At 34.8% G+C, this 23,478-nt stretch overlaps 1 protein-coding gene across 1 annotated transcript in view; it reads right to left on the bottom strand.

Moving 5' to 3' along the window:
* The window catches only part of ASCC3 (activating signal cointegrator 1 complex subunit 3), a 332,522-nt gene that overhangs the window by 78,196 nt on the left and 230,848 nt on the right, over positions 1 to 23,478 (bottom strand). The window contains exons 30-34 of the mRNA XM_039218367.1: positions 23,144 to 23,286; positions 10,498 to 10,635; positions 10,300 to 10,420; positions 9,209 to 9,341; positions 5,498 to 5,623 (exon numbers count right to left, since the gene is read on the bottom strand). Of these exons, the coding sequence (XP_039074298.1) occupies positions 5,498 to 5,623; positions 9,209 to 9,341; positions 10,300 to 10,420; positions 10,498 to 10,635; positions 23,144 to 23,286 (661 nt within the window). The remainder of the gene's footprint in view (positions 1 to 5,497; positions 5,624 to 9,208; positions 9,342 to 10,299; positions 10,421 to 10,497; positions 10,636 to 23,143; positions 23,287 to 23,478) is intronic.

Here is a 23,478-nt window from a genome sequence, read left to right as displayed (position 1 = left end):
TTTCAATCCTCAACTTTCAACTTTTCTATATCATTTTGATTTCATGTTTCCTATTAATGTTTAGTTGGATTTAAAATAATTGAATCTGAGAATTTCTTTGAACAGGTAAGTTTAAATTATTTTGAACACTTATGATTATAACTGCCTGCACTTATGATATGAATAGATCCTGTCAGTCCTGTACTCAAAACCCCACAGTGGTTCTTACATCATCAACGATGAAATTCAAAGTCCTTCCCACGGTCTCTAAGGTCTCACATGACTGGTATTGCCACCAACCCCCCACATCAGTAACTGCATCTCTTGCTACAGTCTACTGCTCATTCATTCCACATCAGCTACAACTCCTCTTTTTTATGCCTTGAATATACCAGACATGCATGCCTTAGAATCTCTCCTGTTCTCTTGGTCTGAAATGTTTTCCCTAGATATCCATATGGTCAAAATTCTCACCCCTTTCAAGTCTTTGTTCAAAAGTCAGCATATTTAAAACAAAATAATACCGTATTATTACCTACAGCCACTATGCTATAGTTATAGCATTTATTTTATAACTGGAAGTTTTTATCTTTTGACCAACATCTTCCCATTTCCCTCTTTAGCACCTTTAATTAGATCCACTCTGTCTCCCTATTTAATACTATAACCCTCTTAGTCTATGCTATTGGTCTTCTGGTCTTCATTACTTTGTTCTTTTTTTCAAAGCACTCATTTTTACTCTCCCCTGATCCCCCACTATTTTAAGGAAAGAAGAGAAAGAGAGAGAGAGGCAGGCAGGCAGGCAGAGAGATTGGGAGAGAGGGAATCTTAAGCAAGCTCCATGCCCAGTGTGGAGCCAGACACAGGGCTCAATCTCACGACCCTGAAATCATGACCTGAGCCAAAATCAAGGGTCAGATAGATGCTTAACAGATTGCCACCTAGGCACACTCATCACCTTCTAACATAACTTTTAAACTTACTCCCTCTGCTAAAAGGAATATGAATGTCATGAAAGCAGAAATTTTTGTTTAATTTACTAATACATCTTCAAAATTCCTACTAGAGTACCTGACACACAGTAGGCACTCAATATTTACTGAATTAAGGAATATAGATTTGGTTTCTAAGGCAATTTCATGGTGATTTTAAGGTGATTCTACGATTTTTTTGAGACTAGCATACTTATACTGCTACTACCTTCTAATAGAACCTAATACAGTTGCTGATCTTTTTTCTTCCTAATTGAGACAAAGTTGACATATAACATTGTGTAATTTTAGGTATACAACACAATGATTCAATATATGCCAATATTGTGAAAGGATTACCATAATTAGCCTAGTTAATCATCACCTTACATAGTTATAAATGTTTTTCTTGTGATGAGTACTTTTAAGAACTACTCTCTTACCAACTTTCAAATATATAATACAGTATTAACTGTAATCACCATGTTGTACATTAGATTTCCAAGATTATTTATCTTGTAACTGGAAGTTTGTACCCCTTCACTCATTCTGCCACCCTACCCACCAATCCGTTCTCTACGAGTTTTTGTCGTTTTTGTTGTTAAAGTCCACAAACAAGTGAGATCACGTAGATCTTTCTCTGTCTGACATTTAACTTAGCATAGTGTCCTCCAGGTCCATCAATATTGTTGCAAACAGCAGGATTTCCTTCTTTTTTCATGGCTGAACAATATTTCAGTGTGTGTGTGCATGCCCATGTGTGTACATGTACATGCATGTGTGTTGATGTCTATTTGTTCAGCCACTGATGGACACTTAGGTTGTTTCTATGTGTTTGCTCTCGTAAATAATGCTTCAATGAACACAGGGATGTAGATACCTTTTTCAGTAGTGATTTCATTTTCTTTGGATAAATACCCAGCAGTGGAACTGCTGGATCATATGGTAGTTCTATTTCTTTTTTGAGGAACCTCTATACAGTTTTCCACACCAACTGGCTTCACCAATTTTCATTCTTACTAACAGTGCACAAGGGTTCACTTTTCTCTACATCCTCATAAACATTTGTTATTTCTTGTCTTTTTGATAACCCCCATTCTAAAGGTGTGAGATAATAGCTTATTGTGGTTCTGATTTGCATGTCCCTGATGATCAGTGATGTCGAACACCTTTTCATGAACTTATTGGCCATCTCTATGTCTTCTTTGGAAAAATATCTATTCAGATCCTTAGCCCATTTTTTAGTAAGATTGTTATTTTTCTACTTAGTTGTATGAATTCTTTATATATATTTTGGATATTAAACCCTTTTCAGATATATGATTTGCAAACATTTTCTACTATTTAGTAGGTTGCCTTTTCATTTTGCTGATGATTTCCTTTGCTATGTAGAAGCATTTTAGTTTGATGTGGTCCTTCTTGCTTATTTTTTATTTTATTGCCTTTGCTTTTGGTGTCAAATCCAAAAAGTCATCACCAACGCCATTGTCAAGGCTATGTCATCTAGTAGTTTTACGGATTTAGATCTTCCCTTCAAGTCTTTCATCCATTTTGAGTTGATTTTTGTGCATGGTGAAATATATGGGTCCGGTTTCATTCTTTTGCATGTGAATATCCAGCATTCCCAGTATCATTTATTAAAGAGATTATCCTTTCTCCATCATATACTCTTGGCTCTTTTGTAGTAAATTAATTGACCATATTACCAGGCTCTGTGTTCTGTTTCATTCATCTGTGTGTCTGTTTTTATGCCAATATCACAGTTTTGATTACTATACCTTTGTAATATGGTTTGAAATCAGAAAGTGTGATGCCTCCAGCTTAGTTCTTCTTTATCAAGTTTGCTTTTCGTATTGGAGGTCTTTTGTGGTTCCACAGAAGTTTTAGAATTGCTTGTTATATTTTTTGTGAAAAATGTCATCACAGGCCTTCAAAAATATATATTGCTGTACCAATTTTGGACTGATTAATTCACACAGCAACAGCTTGGGCACAGGTTTCTACTTCAGCATAATAATGACAGTTTTAGTCTTAACCTAGCCAGGTATCTCAAAATATGTTCAGATGGCTACATAAAGAACTAGCAACTTTGATACAGATACTCAAGAGTGTTTAAACCATCACCTTCTGAAAATTTATTTAAGTGCATTTATCAATACATGGTTGGACTTTTAAGACTGTCAGAACTTAGATGGCTTTAAGGGTATACTGCAGGCAAAGAGAAGAGTGACAACAAAAGCATGAAAGTGAAAGGAACTTCTTACGTAGAGGTGGTATGGGTTAATGTCTCCTTTCATGGTGTTGGTGTTGTAGGAGGGGATATCTAGATCTTCTTTGGGGCAGCAAAAATAGCTGCCACAACAGCCAAGTGCCCTAAGCCAGTATGTCAAGATGATACTTCTTTTGTCTCCCAGCCCCAGAATTTCCCCCTAGCAAAGATGGCTATCAGGTAAAGTAGTAAGGCACAGTGAACTATGGATTACTCACTATTTACGTGGGCTACAATCATATGAGCAGGAGATACCCCAAACTGTCAATACCCAAGAAGTCTCTGGGCTCAGATGCTCAATATAATTTCTTTAAGTTATAACCAAAGTATAATACTTCAAAATTTCATCTTTGTCCACTGTGCTAACCTCTCTCAAGCTTATTGTTTTGTCCCTAATTAATATTGTTCATCATGGTTGCATGTGGATTTTTCTTACCACATTAATATTAAATAGAAGGTAGTTTGTAACGAGAGCAATGAGGAGTGATGCCTATTCCAGTTCTCTCTAGGTAGGTCCTTTATTCTCACTGGTATCTCACTCATCCCTCTAAAACCTAGAGTAGAGTCACAAAACTTATGTTGTTAAGTTCTAGCTTTCTGACAAAGTAGTTCTGGGATCCAGAGCAAGTCACTTCAAGAAGTTCCTTTTTCAATATCAAGCAAGAAGGTTGGACCAGAGTGCATGTAAAGTCCATGACAGTATACCCTTCAACAATTCTAATCCTGTGATCTAGTTGCTATCATAAAGCTTCAGTGCTGGATGACCACTTCGCTAATCTTGCAATCATGTCCCAAATGATATTTTATATCTAATCCAGAGTCCCTAACAGTGAGGAAACAGAAAAAGGTCACCATATTCTGAAACTCCTATCTGTGTCATAATAATTGAAACAAAACTGAACCTAATTGGGGATGTTAAACTGTGTTTAAAAATTCACCACAGCTGGGGTGCCTGAGTGGTTCAGTTGGTTAAGTGTCCAACTTTGGCTCAGGGCATAATTTCATGGTTCGTGGGTTTGAGTCCCCCATTGGGCTCTGTGCTGACAGCTCAGAGCCCAGAGTCTGCTTCAGATTCTGTTTCTCCCTCTCTCTCTGCCCCTCCCCTACTCACACTCTATTTCTCTCTCTCTCAAAAATAAATAAACACTTAAAAGAAACCCAAAAAACTCACCACAGCCAATAGGCTCAAATGCAAACACCTTAGCATGACATACAGGCCATTTACTCTCTGGTGCTTGGTCCACTTTCTGGTCAAGACAATCTTTTGGTTTCCATACTCTTAAGCTTTGGCTGCATCAAACTTCTGGGCATTCTACAAATGCTGTTTCAAGCCATGGGAGCCTGTGCACATACAGTATTTTTGTGCCTCTGACCTTTTCTACTCCCATTTCAGATTCAAAATTTGGCTGAAGTATAGTCTCTGTGTAGTTATTGCTTTCAAAGGCTTAAATACAATCCTATCAGAAAACTTATGATTTACATTGCAATCATTTATGTCTTTTTCCCACATTTAAAGATCAACCAGGGCACCTGGGTAGCTCAGTCTAAGTGTCTGACTCTTGATTTTGCCTCAGGTCATGATCTCAGTCATGAAATTGAGCCCAGTGTTGGGACTCTGCACTGGGCATGGAGCCTGCTTGGGATTCTCTCTCTCCCTCTGCCCCTATCTGTCTTGTTCTCTCTTAAAAAAAAAAAAAAGATCAGCCATTGAAGATGGAGGATAATGTCCACCAATCTTTATCCTCAATATCTAGGGTAACATTTGACAAATAAGTGCTGAATGAAGATCTGACCTATACTGTCTGAAAGTAAAAGACACTCCACCACAACTCCCTTAATTTTATTTCCTCTTGCAGGGTTCTTATCAATCATTACAAATGCCTTACAAATTCTCCCTTCTACAACTGCACCAGACTCATTCTTCTCTGAATTCCAACTGCACCTAAGTCAGTAACTACCATCTAGCTTAATCATTTAATCATTTCTTAATGATTTCAGGTGTTCTGTCTCCCTAACTACAGAGCAAACTCCTCAAGGATATCCTAAGTTAATTAAAATAAGCTAAGTAATAAGTGCATACAATTATTCATTTTCAAATATATTATAATATAATGTGATCATATTAGAGACAGCGGTGATTCTCTGGGCAAATTCATATATACTAGAATGTCCAAAGTGTTGACTTTTTCGTTATGTACTACAATTTAGGGATTAGTTACTTTCAAAAATCATTTCTTTCATTGTAAAACAGAAAGATAAATAGTTGCCCTACACTTACCTGGGGTTCATGATAAGACGTCGGAAAAAGTAAGTCCAGGTGATATAATCCATTGCATCTTGCTTAGATGTAATTGTACCACCAGCAATCTCTGCATTTAGATGGTCAGAGAGCACTCCTAATAAGCTATATAGTGAACAAGATAGGGGAAACATACATGAACGTTAAATGAGACACACTATATCTCACATAGCAGGCTGACAGAAGGGCTAGTAACTTTCAGGAAAAGATAAGAGCCAAGAGGAGAAAAGGTATGAATGGGCAACAGCAGATGTAACTTGGAGAGTAGGGAAGAGTATATTTATGGGGTATGGGAGTAAGTATGGAATAATACAGAGGCAGATGAAAGGAGAGTTGGCAAGATAGGGGTGACCTTTATGAGTAAAGATATTCCTTTCATGTACTCAGTGAGTGTTAAGTTCCTCATCAAACGAAATACAATTGTACTGGGGTTATAGAGTATATAAAGATGATCAGATGTGTTCAAAGACTGACATAACATAATGTTCATTTTAGTTTCTTATGTAAAATACTAAAAAAGGGAAGCAGTGTCCAACAACAGAAAAGGCTAATAAATAAATTATGATACAGGGGACAATATGAAGGTATTAAAAACAGTTTTTGCAAAGGATGTTTTAAGGACACTAGAAAATGGCAATAAATTGAATGATTAAAAAAAATGAGTTTCTATATTACTCTCAATTCATCAGTGGCAGAGTATAAATCTGTATACTCAACTGAGAGGGCAGCTTGCCAATCTATCTGAATAATCACTATGACCCAGCAATTTCACTTTTCATTTTTTTTTTTTAATATTTTTTAATTTATTTTTAGGAGAGAGAGAGAGAGACAGCGTGAGCAGGGGAGGGTCAGAGAGAGAGGCAGTCACAGACTCTGAAACAGGCTCCAGGCTCCGAGCTGGCAGGCAGCACAGAGCCCGACGTGGGGCCCGAACCCACGAACTGCGAGATCATGACCTAAGCGAAAGTCGGACGCTTAACCGACTAAGCCACCCAGGCGCCCCTCACTTTTCATTTTTACCTGCTAGAGAAACATTTATAGACCAGGATCGGGAAGCAAACTACTTTGCTGCAACATTAGATGTAAGAAGAAATAGGAAACTCTTGAAAGGCCCATTAATAGAGGTTAGAATATAAACTATGAAATACTCTGCGATAGACAAGTATTAATAATAGTTATATTGAAGTACAAAATTAAAATTTTTAGTTAATTATTACTGAATATACATACAGAGAATTACATAAATCATACATGTACAACTTAAGTAATTCTCACAATGTGTATACACCTGTGTACCCAACACCAAGATCAAGCATCACCAGTTCCCCAGAAGCCCTCCTTTTGTGCTGTTTAGTCACTACCCTAGTTCAAAGGATTTTCTGACTCTTATTTCGGATCCTTACCTTACTGCAGTGGCTTGAGCTTTAAGCACAAAGCTTACTGGACATGGTGAGAACAATACTCTTGTATCATTGACTATCTCAAAGGGAAAACTTTAAAAATTTCATTATTGACTATGATGCTTGCAGTAAATTGACTCTTTAGCAGATTAAGGACATTTCTTTATATTACTATTTGCTAAGAGCTTTTATTATACATGGGTGTGACATTTTTTCACTTTTTTTTACATCTATGAAATAATCATATGATTTTTCTCATTTTTTCCTGTCATGTACTAAATGATACTAATTTATTTTTAAATAATAAGTCAACTTCACATTTATAAAATAATTTATACATGATTCAATTTACTAATGTTGTTTAGGATTTCTACATCTATATTTATGAGAGGTACAGATTTGCTAACATTCTTTTTTGGTAAATTTATCAGGTTTTGGTATCAAGGTTATTCTGATTTTATAAAATAAGTTGGCAAATAGTCTTATCTTTTCTTCAATTAGGAAGAGTTCATGTAAGTTTGATGTTATTTTATCCTTAATGTTATAAAGAATTCACTAGTAAAGCAACTGAGTCTGAAGATTTCTTTGTGAAAATATTTTAAATTTCATATTCAATTGCTTTGATAGAATAAGAAACTAGATTTTCTATTTTTTTGTGTGTCAGTTTGCTAAGTTTTTAAATGAATTTTAGTATTTGATCTAAATTTTTATTTGCATGTTTTTATATTTTTATTTATTTATTTTCAATATTTTTTTATTTATTTCTAGGAGAGAGAGAGAGAGAGAGAGACAGTGTGAGCAGGGGAGGGTCAGAGAGAGAGGGAGACACAGACTCTGAAATAGGCTCCAGGCTCTGATCTGGCAGTCAGCACAGAGCCTGATGCGGGGCTCGAACCCACAAACCGCGAGATCATGACCTAAGCGAAAGTCGGACACTTAACCGACTAAGCCACCCAGGCGCCCCTGCATGTTTTTATATTTTTAAATGCCTATATCTTTTCATTATTAATATTATTTATTTTGTTCATTCTTTCTCTCTCTTTTCTGAATTCTACCATTTATTTATTATTATCATTATTTTTTTAGATAATATCTTTTATTAGACATAGGCAACATTATCCATTTCGTAGTAGTATTTTAACATAAAAGTACTTACACATACACAAATTTTAATTTCAAGAAACGGACTATAATTACCAATATAGTTACCACCTCTCTCTTTTTGATCAGACTTAAAGGCTTATCAATTTCATTGCTTTCAAAGGACCAACTTTTGGCTTTATTGATTTTTTTCTAAAATATATTTGGTTTCTGTTCTTTGATTCTTGCTCTTTATCTTCTCCTTTCTTTGAGTTTAACTTATTAATTTATTCCCAAATTTTTGAGATATTTAGATCATTATTCATGCCCTCTTAAAAAATATATATCTTATATATATTTGTATATAATACATATTATATATAGGGTCATAAATTATATCACAATGTTAACTGTATCCATGTTTTTATATTTTCTAAGTAAAAAAATTGAACATTAGTCTTTAGAATAAAAATTCCCATAACTCTTTACACTATCAATGGGAAACATGTGTTGTCCTTTGCAGTTAGAATACAGTATATTAAAAAAGACTGATATAAGTGAGCTGGTGATAAATGTTCCAAGTAAAAAATACACAAATCCGAGGGAGAAAGGCTATTTTTAGCTGAGAAAAAGAGAGAAGCCTTTATCAAAGGGGTAGTTACTGTGACACGAAGAATGATGTGATAATTCTGAAATAAGCTAGTAGCCCAAATTATTCATTACAAGTCCCTTTATTCTGGATTTCTTTATTTCCTAGAGAATAAGAACACATATCAAACTAGAACTTTATTATTAAATGCTTACTTGTGATAGACCCTGTTATATGCACTATACATTCGATCATTACAAGTAACCTCTGAGATAGGCAGTGTTGCTAGCATTTCCATTTTACAGGAAGGTGCACCAAGGCACTGGGGATCAAATGACTTGCTGAAGATCAAGGAAGTAAGCAGTGGAGCTCAGATATGAACCCAGGTTGTCTGGCACTAGAATCAATCTGATTCAACACTGAACTAAAACTGTTTCTTTTAAAAGTTTTTTTAAAAAATGAAACTATAATTGAATTCTATCCTACAGTGATAATTATATTCAGTTTCATTTCAAATAATTCTTTTGAACTAGAACTTTTGCTGATTTTTATAAATATCATGACACAAATATTAACTGCTATGACATGAATCCATTTAAATTAATTTATAGCAAAATTTACCTTGACTCTACTGGAAAAGGTTCATAAAGAAATTTTTTGTAAAAGTCTTTCTTTATGTCATGAACCAGAATTACAGCTTTGCCTTGGTCATCAAACTGAGGCCTTCCAGCACGCCCCATCATCTGGAGTACATCTATAAAAAAAGAGAACAAGAGGTATTCGATATTGTGGCAGCTTAGTGATTACACAGCATGTTTCGACAACACAACAAAATAACAAAGGATACAGAATATATTAAGGGCATGTATATTAGCTCTGAAGCCCACTGTTGAGTTTCCTAATAATTAATTAATTCATTAAGAGAAAATTGGATCCCCAAGGGTCTCTCTTACTATTTCGATAAGTAAGAAAGATAAAAATTTCCTTTAGCTAAATACTTTTAAAAATGCTGTTTAAGAGTTATTACTGTTTTAGTTAAACAAGAGAAAGCAAAACACATATGGGTAAATCTCTTCAGCAGATTTATTTGATTATTTTTCCCCATGAATGGACTCCCTGGATCCATTTAGCCCTCACCCTCTTCCCACTTAAGGTACAAATGTTCTTTTTTTTTATACAGCAGGAATCTCTGAGGTAAGAAATAATTTAGAAATAATATAGTTTTTACATGTAATCACTAAGTGGAAAAACACACAGTATATTTCCCTCTTCAGAATTCAGCAACAATGTTTTTATCAAGTTTTAAAATATGCATGAATCACAAATCACAGCATGTAGAAATCATAGCAACAAGCTTTTTGGTTCTAGTAGCCCCATGGAACTATTTCTAGTGAAACAGATTTAAAATTAAACAGTACAGTGTTTAACTATAATTTATTAAGTCACTAATAGCTACCAATCAGTACTTTTTATCTATTTGTGAATCTGAAACCACTAGTTATGCTTTTGATGTTTATTAACACATTTCATAAGTAAAAGTAAATGAAACAGCTCAACTTTGAATAGCATTTGCACTGCATGGAAATAAAACTTTACAATTTACTCAAAGCATGTTCAAATGTGATCAATTGTCTACAGTTCAGTTCATGCAAATTCAGGTTACCTAGGCTAAAATAGAAGCTTAATGTTTCTGTAAATTAAGAAAAAATTACCTGTAATGGGAAAATCCACATAACGTCTTGTTTTTCCATCATAATATTCTGTTCCCTTAATAATTACTAAATGAGCTGGAAAGTTTACACCCCAGGCTAATGTACTTGTAGCAATAAGAACCTAGAAAATAAAATATACTTAACTAAAACATAACTTATAAGTTACATTTAAAAGTCTATTTATGAAAAATAAAATACCTGAACTTTACAGTTTACAAATAGCTCCTCTACTGTTTTTCGGTCCCTCTCATGTAGCCCAGCGTGATGCATTCCTATTCCGAAAGCAAGCGTCAGCTTCAGGTTGGAATCTCTTAGTGTTCCAATGATGTTCTCCATCTGCAAATAAGAGCACGATTGCAGGATATAGATTCATTAGCTTTAAAATTTTCATACTAAGGGGGCGCCTGGGTGGCTTAGTCGGTTAAGCGTCCGACTTTCGCTTAGGTCATGATCTTGCTGTTCGTGGGTTCGAGCCCCATGTCGGGCTCTGTGCTGACTGCCAGCTCAGAGCCTGGAGCCTGTTTCAGTCTGTGACTCCCTCTCTCTCTGACCCTCCCCTGCTCACACTGTCTCTCTCTCTCCCAGAAATAAATAAAAACATTAAAAAAAAATTAAAAAAAATAATAAAATTTTCATACTAAGATTATATTTGACTAATTTTGTGTTTTGATTCTTATATAAACAAAAACATAGGCCTTATCTATAGTTATGATTAAAGTTAAATTAATTAAAAAGAAAATCTAGTTAGTGACAATGTATATCCTGAATGAATTCAAGTTTAAATGTTATCCATTTTTTCCTCATGGGTCAAGGAAATAAAAATCTGTGGAGAAATGCAACATCCCCGTAATGAGTAACAACTATTAAAAAGGATGTAACGTTGCCTATAATGTTTCAGGATCTTGTTCATATCTTATAGTAGACAAACCTTCCATCTTCTTGGCTCTGTGCTAAAAATTTACAAAATTAATGGAGAAAAGTCAGTCATAATCCCACCAAACAGGCAGGAAGCATTCAAATTTAGGGTTTCTCATTGAACTTAATGACCCAGGGCAAGTCATATAACCTTTCTGAGCCTCACTTTCCTTATTTAAAGAACCAAACTGGTGTATTTTTATTTGTTTCTTATTTCTTTAATTAACAGTGCAGTTAAATACTTTTTATATTTACTAGGATTTTTTTGTAAACTATCTTTTCAATTGACTTGTAATGGCTCTTTATGTATTAGAGCTATTATTAAGCTATTTATGAAGTAAAGTTATTTCTTTTTTTAATAGCTTATTGTCAAGTTGGTTTCCATATAACACCCAGTGCTCATCCCCACAAGTGCCCTCCTCCATGCTCATCACCCCCCCCCCTTACCCTTCTCCCACCCCCATCAGCCCTCGGTTTGTTCTCTCATGGTTTGCCTCCCTCCTTCTCCCCCACTGTTTTTCCCCTTTGAAGTAAAGTTATTTCATCTCCAGCCTTGGTTTATTTAGCTCACTATGCTTTCATATGTCTCAAGAGTTTCTGAAACTTGTATCTTTTTTTAAATGTTTTTTATTTATTTCTGAGAGGAGACAGCATGAGCAGGGGAGGGTCAGAGAGAGAGGGAGACACAGAATCTGAAACAGGCTCCAGGCTCTGAGCTAGCTGTCAGCACAGAGCCTGACAGGGGCCAGAACCCACAAACTGCAAGATCATGACCTGAGTTGAAGTCGGACACTTAACCAACTGAGCCACCCAGGCACCCCTGAAGCTTAATTTCTTTTTTTTTTTAATATATTTTTTTAAATTTATTTCTAGGAGAGAGGGAGAGAGAGACAGTGTGAGCAGGGGAGGGTCAGAGAGAGAGGGAGACACAGACCCTGAAATAGGCTCCAGGCTCTGAGCTGGCAGTCAGCACAGAGCCCGACGCGGGGCCCGAACCCACGAACTGCGAGATCATGACCTAAGCGAAAGTCGGACGCTTAACCGACTAAGCCACCCAGGCACCCTGAAGGTTAATTTCTGAATATTCTTTCACTTTCCATTCCACATGGAAAATACTTAATGCAACACAGACTTTATGGCAACAGAAACAAATCTTCTTTTCTTATAGAACTTACTCCCTGTAAGGAACTAAACAGAAAGCTCAATCTCTTTCTGCTTAATGATAGACTTTTACTGGACCTTAAAACAGAGGATGACACAAGATGCAGTATGGTGAACTTCTTTTTGGACAACTCCATGAGGGGAGTATTATAGAGATCAGGTGGTTTGAGAATATGCAAGAAGTTAAAAGAAAAACATTTTAGTTGTATCTATAGCTTCACTACCACATGCTCATAGTGAACAACAGTGGAAGATAAACTTGGAAATGGGTATATGTATAATTTTTATATGCCTGAAGATTGAGATAGTACAAATAACACTGTCTTCAGACCTCATTTCTTTTTTTTCCTTCTACTGTTAATCACCTCTAATATACACAAGGATACTTGCAATACATTCACTCTTCTGGATATGAATAAACCAATAAGCAGCTCACAAAATCTCTATCTAGAGGAACAATAGCTGGCTGCATCAGTTTAATGGAAATGCATAAGACATTCATATGTGAAGCATCCCAACATCCTTTATTCTTGCTCATCTTATTTTTAATGCAGGAAAATTTTCTAAGTTTTTTTTATGTGGGAATAAGTTGTTTTAAACTAACAATCCAAAAAACAGGAAGATGAAGTTTGCCTTTATAATAGTTCTTAATGTATATAAAGCACTGCACAAAGTAATATTTTAATAACATACACATCATGCTATTTATCCCTGAACTGAACTTTCCCTGAACTGAATGTAATATATAAAGAGTTCATTCTGCTTCATAGTCACATTATGGTCACATGATATTTCTGAATATTTACTTCATAAACTGTTAAACAAGAATATGGAAATGTATTAACATTAATTAATGTTACATTAACATCCACTTTCCCTTTAAATTAGCAAAGGATAAGGAAGTTGACTACAAATGCATGCTATAAAGGAAGGTGCTTGTCTTGTCTCATAAACTATATGTTAGCCAATCTCAAGTGACAGCCCATTATCCATTTTTTTTTTATTCAATAGTTTACTGCATAAATCTTCAATTTACACTATCAGGAATTACTTCACTGATATTCTTGCTCTGACAATTTCAGGGATTATTTTTTTCAATTTCATAACTTAGTAACAGTTTTTTTTTTTTTAATAACTTGTATAACTGATAGTATTCCAAGGCAATGCCAATCATACCCCCACAAAATATACCATTTATCTCAGGAAAGCTAAAGAATCCTATGGCAGAAGGTTTGGTGATGCATTAATATCTTGTCCTTTCACATTAGGGAAGGTTGTTTCTCATTCACTCTGCCCCCACTTTCACATAAATCAATGCATTAAAAGGAACTATTTGCCTATTTGAACGGCAAAGACCTAAAATCCTCACGAGGACAATTACAAAAAAAAAAAAACACACAACAACTTCATTTATTACATAGTTACTGTGGATGAATTCTGAGCTATTTGAATATGATTAGAAAAAGCAAATTTATAGTAATGTCACTCAATCATTAAGCGTAAGATACTACTCAGCACAGCCTGTTTAAATTTGAAAATATAAATTGTTGATTAAATTATGTCCTTAAAATGTTTCATCTTGATAACAGTATAATACAAACAAAATTTTTGAGAAACTTAGGATAATGAAAGCTTAAAACATGGCAATAATATTATTTGTTGAGTACTTATGTGTCAGGCATTGTGCTTAACACTTTACAAAGATTATCACATTTAATCCTTTACATAAAGTAATAATCGCTCTGATGTAACATTCAATTCATTTACACAATCCAGCATATTTCAAATTAAAAGACCCAGTGCTCTTGAATACTACAGAGCAGGCTCTCTCAATACCGGTTCCATGGGAGAATTAACCCGCCTTCCAAAATATTTGAGTTGCCATCTTTATAATTTTTCCAAAGATAGATAGTACCATTCTAGATGGTTGGGAGAAAAATTCACTTATTACAAGCAAAGGATGTCTTAAGACATTAAGGCTTAATTCTTGTTAAGAAAGGCTGCTGTAGACTTTTAAAAAGAATAATCATGATAAGGAAACAATGATAAAGGAAGTTTTAATTCCTCAGTTCATTTCTATTCAACTAACATTTACTGCCATGTATAGGCATCTTTCCAACAGTCTTTGAAATATGTCTGACTACCTGACAGACCAAAAAAATTAAATTCAATATTATAAATAAAAGAAAAACCGATTGATCTATATTCTCTAAGTAGTGGTGTTTTTTTTAGGGTGATGGGGGAGGAGGCACATATGTAAACTGTTGAACCAATTACTTTACCTTAATAGAATTTTTTTATATTTTAAATTTATTATACTCAAAAAGCTTTTGTAGAAATATAGGATTCCATTTAAGTAGATACATTACTCTGTTCCTGAAATACATTCCAGTCAGAATATAATTCAGTGAGTTGATGACAATCCTGGCTCCAAAAGAAAGGAGGAGACCAGATTGGACAAGAATGAGCTAACAGATTGTACAGCCCAATTCTGTCCCTTTGAGTGTGATATATTGTTTCAAGATGCTAAAAACCCATACTTTCTCAAAGCATATCTGTTGTGCTGGTTTTCCCATTTTCACAGAATCCTCATTATCAGAAAACTCTGTACTCTTTTCAAAGCACGTCAGACTCAGACCATATGCCACTGAATAATGCTTATCAATTGTCTAAAATGGCCAATAAAAGATGCAGCATAAAGAAGGATAATGAAAGTTACAAAGACTTTAAGAAAATAAAGATAATTAAATATATCACATCTGGTACAGATGTTAAAGTTAAAATGGTTCCTTATAATTACCAAGTGTTAATTTCTTAAAATACACTTCTGTGTGATAAATTCCACAGACTGAAGGTGAAAAAATTAAAATGAAAGAAACACTTTAGAATATTCTGCCAATATATTAAGTAAAAGAAATTTTAAAATATTAATTAAAGATAGTAAGTTTCCAGTCTTTGCCAATACTCTGCTCATATTCCTTGCTATCCTCGCTAAAACTGAAAACAATGACACCTCAAAATGATTCACCGTACTGTTAATATATAATATATTTATGTATGTGATTAAACATATGATTATATGTGAATATATAAATGAAATCTAAAGAATAACATGTAAATCTTTGCTATATCTGCTAAATAAACACAATGCCATTTTTCAATGTTTGCTTTTTAGCTTGCCCAAATTTTAATGATAGCAATATCAAAATTGGGTCATAAGGTGAAATATTAAAGCTTCTTTGTTTATTTATGTTTTTAACTTAATTCACTATGCTATTGGTAAGAAATCCAAGTGTCAGCACTTCATATTTATTCTAGAATATACATTTTATGCTTACTTCCATTTTGGAAGAGTTCAGATTCTAACACATGCTTGGAGAGAATTTCCGTATTTTGAAAAGCTTTTATTTATTTATTTGTATTCTTATTTAAATCCAATTTATTTAACATATAGTATAATAATGATTTTAAAAACAGAATTTAGTGATTCATCACTTACACCCAGTGCTCATCCCAAACACCCTCCTTAATGACCCTCACACATTTAGCCCATCCCCCACCCAACACCCCACCAGGAACCCTCATTTTGTTCTCTGTATTTAAGAATCTCTCATGGTTTGTCTCCCTTCCTGTTTTTACCTTCTTTTTGCTTCCCTTCCCCTATATTCATCTGTTTTGTTTCTTAAATTCCACATGAGAAAAGCTTTTAAAATGCAGATAAAGCTGATGAAAGGGATCTTATAAAATTAATTTGCTAAGGCAGTATCATTTTAAATGAACAAATATTATATTAATATGAATTAAATTTGTGAAGGAACATAAGCAAAATATTATAAAAATAATAGCAAATTTTACCACAAAGATTTGAGCAAAAAGAACCTATCTCTATACAAGGTATGTAATGTTGTTGTACTATAACAGCAATTAACAGTCAAATTATTGAACATTTACCTCTGTTCCAGGCCTGTTCTAAGTACATTATATAAATTAATGCATTTAATCCTTAACAACAATCTTGTAAGGATAGGATTATTATTATCCTTTTATAGATGAAGGCGTAAAGCTAGAGGTTAAACACCCACCAAGGTCATGTAGCAAGCTACATGGGCAGTCAGTATTAAACCTAGGAGGCCTGGCTCCAGTCCAGGCTTTCAACCACAATGCCACATTCTAATTACCACATGAATGTGATTTACTTACAATAATGAAATCACTCATTTGACTTATGTCTGGCCCTTACTGTTTTAGATGATGGACAAAAAATAGGTAAGATTTGAAATAATGACTCATATACTAGACTCATATAACTGGGGAACTATGCAGATGAATAGCAAACTTATTTTTTTTAAGTTTATTTATTTTTAGAGATAAAGTGCATGAGGTAGGGAGGGGCAGAGAGAGAGAGTCCCACGTAGCCTCCATGCTGTCAGCGTGGAGCCTGATGCAGGGCCTGAACCCAGGAACCGTGAGATCATGACCTGAGCCAAATCAAGAATTGGATGCTTAACTGACTGATGCTTACAAGCACCCCAATTAGCAAACCTATTTAGTCTTTAGTATTTGAGTATTTCTACTTCTATGCCTAAAAATTAAGAATATTGAAAAGCATCTTCTTTTATAAACTAAAATATCAGCAATCATGATTGAGAATAGCACAGTGCTTGTCTGTTGCCTGTGTTTGATATTGTAGCTACTGACTTTTCTCTACTATTTATTTCCAATTCCATCAAATCACAAATGGACACTGTGTCTTCTCTAGTCAGTACACGGTCAATGATTTCAGTTACTGTATGGCAGAGTAGAAAAAAAAAACAACAAACAAACATGGGCTCTGAGTTAGCCGTCCTGATTTGAGTTTCCGCGTCTCATTTATTTCATGTTATCAGGCAAATTACTTAAATCTTCTAAGTTTCAGTTTTTATATCTGTAAAACTTGGAGAACAAGAACAACCCTTCCAGAATTCATGATTAAATTATATAATATAACCCTCTAATAAACTATAAAGTACTGTATATCAGCTACTACTAAGCATAAGATCTTTGCCTCTTTCTTCAATAAGACATGCATGATATCAACTATTGGGAAAATAACATAGCCTATATCTTGTAGCTGCTCTTAATTACACAACTATTTTCAGGAGGACCAACTAAATTCAAATGTCCAATGCTCAACAAATCTGTAGATAATATATGTCTTGATATTTAATATTTTTAGCCTAGTAATTTCTCTACTCGTCAGTCACTAAGAGGTCTGAAGCCTGATCAAAATAGAAAGCACTTGGAATGGGACTTTGGTATCATGAACTCAATCTATTTTGGTTTGATAATAAAACAGATTTTTGAATTGAAAATGTGGTCACCCCTATATTAAACTCAATTTAATTTCTGATTTTTAACAATCTCAAAGTCCATCTTCAAAGCCTGGTACTAACTTCTTACCCACAGGAAGAGGTCAATATCTATGTTGAATGATAAACCAAATTAATCTAAAGAAATAAAATGTCATTAGTAGAAACTCCACCAAATCTGAACTTGTGATGATTTTGAGTTGTCAGAGTTGCTGCTTGCTGTTCATCCAGGATGTCTGAGTGCTAAATCCCAGGGTTCCATCTCTGTTCTTATCTCACTCAACTCCCATTAATATTTAAAGTACTTTAGCCCTCCTTCCTTCACAAAACCCTCTCAACCACCGTGTTTTGGTACTTTCCTTACTGGCATCACCTTCTCAGTGCCCTTTGCCAGCTCGTCCTTTTCTACCCAAGCTCTCCCATGAATCATTCAATGCCTGCCCTCTGGTCCTGCACACTGTATCAGGGTCTCATGTGCTTACGTGGGTGTAAAGGCTGTTTCTATGATGATGCTCCCAAGTTCACATGTTCATTTCACAGCCTCTGTGAGTTTTACAGACTTCCTCTATCTAACTGCCTTGCAAGTCTTGGAAATACAAATTGACATCCAAAATATAACTCTTTTGTTTAGAGTTATAACTGGCGAGTCATTCTTGATTCTTTTCATTTTCTCAACCTCCATGTTTCACAACAGAAAGTCCTACTGAACTAGGTCACCACCATCATTAATTCCGTGCTTAACTTCCACTTCAATACATTTTCCACCAACCAGCAAAAGTGACCTTAAAATGCAAATTGGAGTATGTAATCTGCCTAGCTCAAAACATTTTAATGCCATGGAACACTCCTCCCTTAGATATCTGCTTGTTTTATTTCCTTCAGTTCTCTATTCAAAAATATCCTCATCTCAGAGGCATTCCTTACTTATATCAATGTATAACATTCTGCTACCACCCTTAGGACTCCCTATTCCCTTTAGACCCTGCTTATTTATTTTTCCATAGGAATTAACACATTTTGACATATTTGCTTATTATCTATCATCTTCACAAGAATGTTAATTCTATAAAGGTAGGAAATTTACCCAAAACACACAAGGAGCTCAAGAGACGTTTCTTTAATAAATGAATAAATGACTGCCTTCCCATAGTGCTTAAAATCAAAATCCAAACTCTGTAACCATGGGTCTAAGGCCTTACATGAGCTGGCTTTTGCCTGTCTCTGAAAGTTAACTTATACCACTCTCCTCCTGGCTTGTTCTGTTCCAGCTGAGCTGATCTCACTTCCTTTAACATCCTGCTCCCTTTATCTGAAATGCTATTTATCTTCTCTCTTAGTGTAGCTAACTTGTTCTTATGCTTGGGTTATCAGCTTCAATGTTATCTCCTTAAAGAAGTCTTCTCTGACCCTGCTGTTTAAAGAAGCCCCACCTACCCTCATCATATTTCTTTTCTCATTTTACAGAAATTTTTGTAATATTATCTGGTTCATCATATATATATTTAAAATTTTCTATCTAGTTGAGCTCCTTGAGAATTGGGATCAGTTGGCTAACATAGTGCTTGGTACGTTGTAGATATTCAATAAATGTGTTATGTAAATGAAACACTTTATAAATTCTGGTAAGAGCTGCCTACAGACTTAAGTTAGAGGAATACTCTTAAGGGTATTTTTGATGTGGGAGAGAAAAAATGACAAATGACTTTGCATAAGACTGTGGCACCATCTGAAGTATACTGATGTGCTATTATAGTTCCTTTCAGGGACTAAAAACAGCTAAGTGTCAAGTATTTTCCCTGTCACTTTACTGGAAGAGATGAAAACTATATACAGGCTAAACACGGACTGCCATTTCCTCAGGTAGATTCAGCTACTACCACTGCTCTGTGCCTAATATGCCACCAATACAAACATCCCTAGGCTCTTGCCCAGGGGACCAGAGAGCTATCTGGCAGTAAGGAGATTATACTAGATTCTATCACAGAGGGACACTTATTTGGGATGACATCTAGTATGGACACTTTGGATTTCGATTCTCTGTTCCAGCCTACCAAGTGCTACCAATAGTATCAACAGTAGGCTTACTGAACACTTTGTATACATCATCTAGTACCTCATATGATAATGTTTCTGACTGAGGAACTCACTTATAGAGAAAGGTTAATACAGTGGATGCCATGGGATCCACTGGTCTTATTGCATCCCTCATTACCCAGAAAGAGGTGGCTTCGTAGATTAATGATTCAGAATGGCAGCTCAGAGACATGGCTTTGTCAAGGTTGGCATGCCATCTTATAAAATGAGGTGTATGCTCTGAACTAGTAATCATTAAATGATATTATTTCTCTTACTTCCAGAACATATAGTTCTAGAAACCAAGAAGTCAATGTGTGCAAACGTCTTTTGCAGTCAACAGCTAATAAACCTCTTGGAGAATTTTTATTTCCCTTCCTATAATTCTAGCTTGGCTATTTTGGAGGCTTAATATCCAAGGGATGTAACAATTTACTTAGAAGCTAATATAGCCACATCTCTCATTCTATGGGGGTGAACAATGAAAATATGGTCATAGTATAGTTTAGGTGACCAATCCTGATAAAGAAATTGGGCTGCTGCTACACAATTTGGGAAAAATTTGGATGGACCCTGGAGAAGTCTTCTAATACTACACTATCTACTTGAAAAATTAATCAAAAGCTTTTAAAGCCTTATATAGTAAGCATATATAAAAATCCAATTTCCAATGTTTCAGGAATGTGGGTTTTTGGTTATTCCACTGGACAAAAAAGGCTAATTAGCTTAGTGGCTGGCTGAAGAAGTGTACAGGTGATGGAATGTAGAGAAAATAAATCACAAATGTCTGTTTGACTCCCTGATCAAATATGTTTGATCCTGTGTTGCAGAAATAAATGTTGTGACCTCTACTTTTGCTATCTCATATATCTTAAGTAACATATTTTACATATTTTAACTAATTTCACTTCTCTTTCCTCTCTCTACCCTCCACTTTTGAATATAGCATATTTTGGTTGTATGCAACTTTATAATTTAGTCTACTGTGTAGAAAATATTGAGATGAGACTGCAAAAGAACCAGAGAGTGATTGAATATAACCAAGAGATCTAGGCCCAGTAAAGTCATATGATGAAATTTTCAGTTGTCTGCCTTGGGGAAGGATTTTGATTATATGAGGGAGAATTGTGTTAGCTGTTGGGAGGAAAAGTTTTTAGTTTTTTAAAGTGTAGGTATGGAGAGAATGGTGTTTGATGAGTTTGGGCAGCTAAAGGATTGTAAAAAACTACTGACAGCCAGCCAGCATCTGACTATCTCCCCCTGCATAGAGGCCAAAGAGGGGAAGATATTCCCATTCCTGCTGCATACTTGAGACTGAAGCTCAGGCATTCCAATGTTTCTGTCTTGAACTTGAAGGCTGAGAGAATGATGTAAAAGCCCAACAGTCATTTGAGGTTAATGGTGGAAGTGGTGGTCATCAAACTGAGAATCCAGGTGACATGGTAGCATATGCCAACACACTTATGAAATCAGTGCAGAAAGTCCTCCTGATGAGACCTATGAAAGGGCATTACTTTGGGGGTTTCCTTATGCTGCAGTATGATTTCACATCAATGACACACTTGAAGGAGTATTTCTGCTTCCCAGTTCTTTACTTTGATTATTTAGTGGGTGAAGAAGATAGATGGATAACTATTTATTTTTTCCTGACCTAACCTACCTGGTCCTGCCACAGAACACCAATCTGAAACCGTGCAATAAGCAGCAACAGGAATTGTAACTAAGCGTCTAGTCCAGGATATTATGGCAAGTAACTCTTATAAAGATTAAAGTGTTAAAAAGTCCTCCCAGTTTTTACAAATGTTTATTTATTTTTTGAGATAGAGACAGAGTGTGAGCAGGGAAGGGACAGAGAAAGAGGGGGATCCGAAGCAGGCTCTAGGCTCTAAGACGTCAGCAAAGAGCCCAGTGTGGCGCTCAAACCCATGAACTGCGAGATCATGACTTGAGCAAAGTCAGATGGTTAACCAACTGAGTTGCCCAGATGCCCCCAAAAGCCCTTCTATTTTAAGGTAATTAGTTAGGGATTTAACAACTAAAACACCTGCATTACAAGTTTTTGGTATAATCAGACTGAATCTGTATGGCAATCAGTTGCAAACCCTCTGAAATCTTGATTTTAAAGGTGATGGCTTTTAGAAGAAAGATTAAAACAAAGGATGGATAGATGGTCTTATTATTATAATGTGCTTGGTGAATCACAATGCCCAAGAATGGTGTAATTTCTAGCTGTCCTATTTTAGCAGTGAAAATCTACAAAATAGCAGAAACCATGCAAGTAAATTCTATGGTTTCTAATTAGCCTTGGTGATAAATTTTTGTGCTGATAAAAAAAAATACAAAACAGAGAAGAAATTCTACACAATGGCTGAGCTGTCCAGTTGCTTAGGTCTCATATATTAAAATAAAAATAGTAAGTGTACTTTAGTTTGGAAAGCACATGAAGTTCACATTTGAGGTCAGTATGAGTCAGATACGAGTCAGTTTATCAGATATGAGTCAGATAAATACACAGCCTCATCTCTCTCTCTCTCTCTCATACATACACACACACACACACACACACACACACACACACACACACACACACTTTGAGCAAACATCCCAAAATGTGTTCATACACTACTGACAATGCATGTATCAATGGTGAGAACATTAATTGGTATATGAGTTTTGGAACATAATTAGCAGTGTATATGAAAAGCTTTAAAAAATCCATATTACTTGACCCATTAATTTTAAAGTTAGAACTCTATACTGAGGAAATAAGTCTAAATAAAAAAACAACCTATAATAATAAAGATGCACGATTATCTAATTATAGGGGAAAATACATAATATTAAGCCACATAATAGAATTGTGTAGACATAAAAACATCATAATTGCTTCAAATTTCACTAATTGGCTAACAGATAACAACAGGTTTTTAATCTCTACACATTTACTGTTTACTAAATTTTTGAAAGTGATCATATTACATATTTTATAGGAAGTTAATTTTGCAAAATTGATTATAAGTTCTATGAGAGCAGTGAATACTCACACAGAAAACAAAATATGAATATTATACATAGCTGATGATGTTGAAGGGAAAAGATATGGAAATGATATGGAATAAAAATATCTATTTAGCAGAAAAATATTGGAAGAAAATACATCAAAATATTAAAAGTGTTAAGGTGGCAGGAGTATGCCTTTCCTATATTTATCCCCCCAGGTTTTGTAATGTTGTACTAAATTTTTAGTATAGATTAAAACTACACATCATTAAGTATGTAATTTTCATTAACAATAATAAAAACTAATTTGACATGTACAAGAAGTAGAAATAAAATACATTACTTACCTCTCTTTCATCCATATTCAACCACTGCTTTGGATCTTCTTCAGTAGCCAGAAAAGCTATCAATTCCAAAGCAGTAAGACGAGTTTGACGTCTTGAAGAGACAAATATCAAAACAGGTTTGGCTGGAGAATGGCTTCTAATTGCTATTGAAAAGTTGTGGAAAATGTGGAAAATAAGAGTAAGCAACCCACTTACACCCAAATATGAATGTCATTAGGATATCAAATGGATGATATATGAAAGTTAGTATAACTGATTTAAATAAATTCTTAATTTAATCATGAAATTCAGCATTATACTACTTGAATCTGACAATATAGTGGAGAAATGATAGG

Source organism: Hyaena hyaena, unplaced genomic scaffold (assembly GCF_003009895.1).
Source record: "Hyaena hyaena isolate Hyena2069 unplaced genomic scaffold, ASM300989v1 scaffold_750, whole genome shotgun sequence".
In the NCBI taxonomy this organism is placed as follows: Eukaryota; Metazoa; Chordata; class Mammalia; order Carnivora; family Hyaenidae; genus Hyaena; species Hyaena hyaena.
Note: the sequence above shows the minus strand (reverse complement) of the source record. Positions and strands in the feature narration are given on the sequence as shown.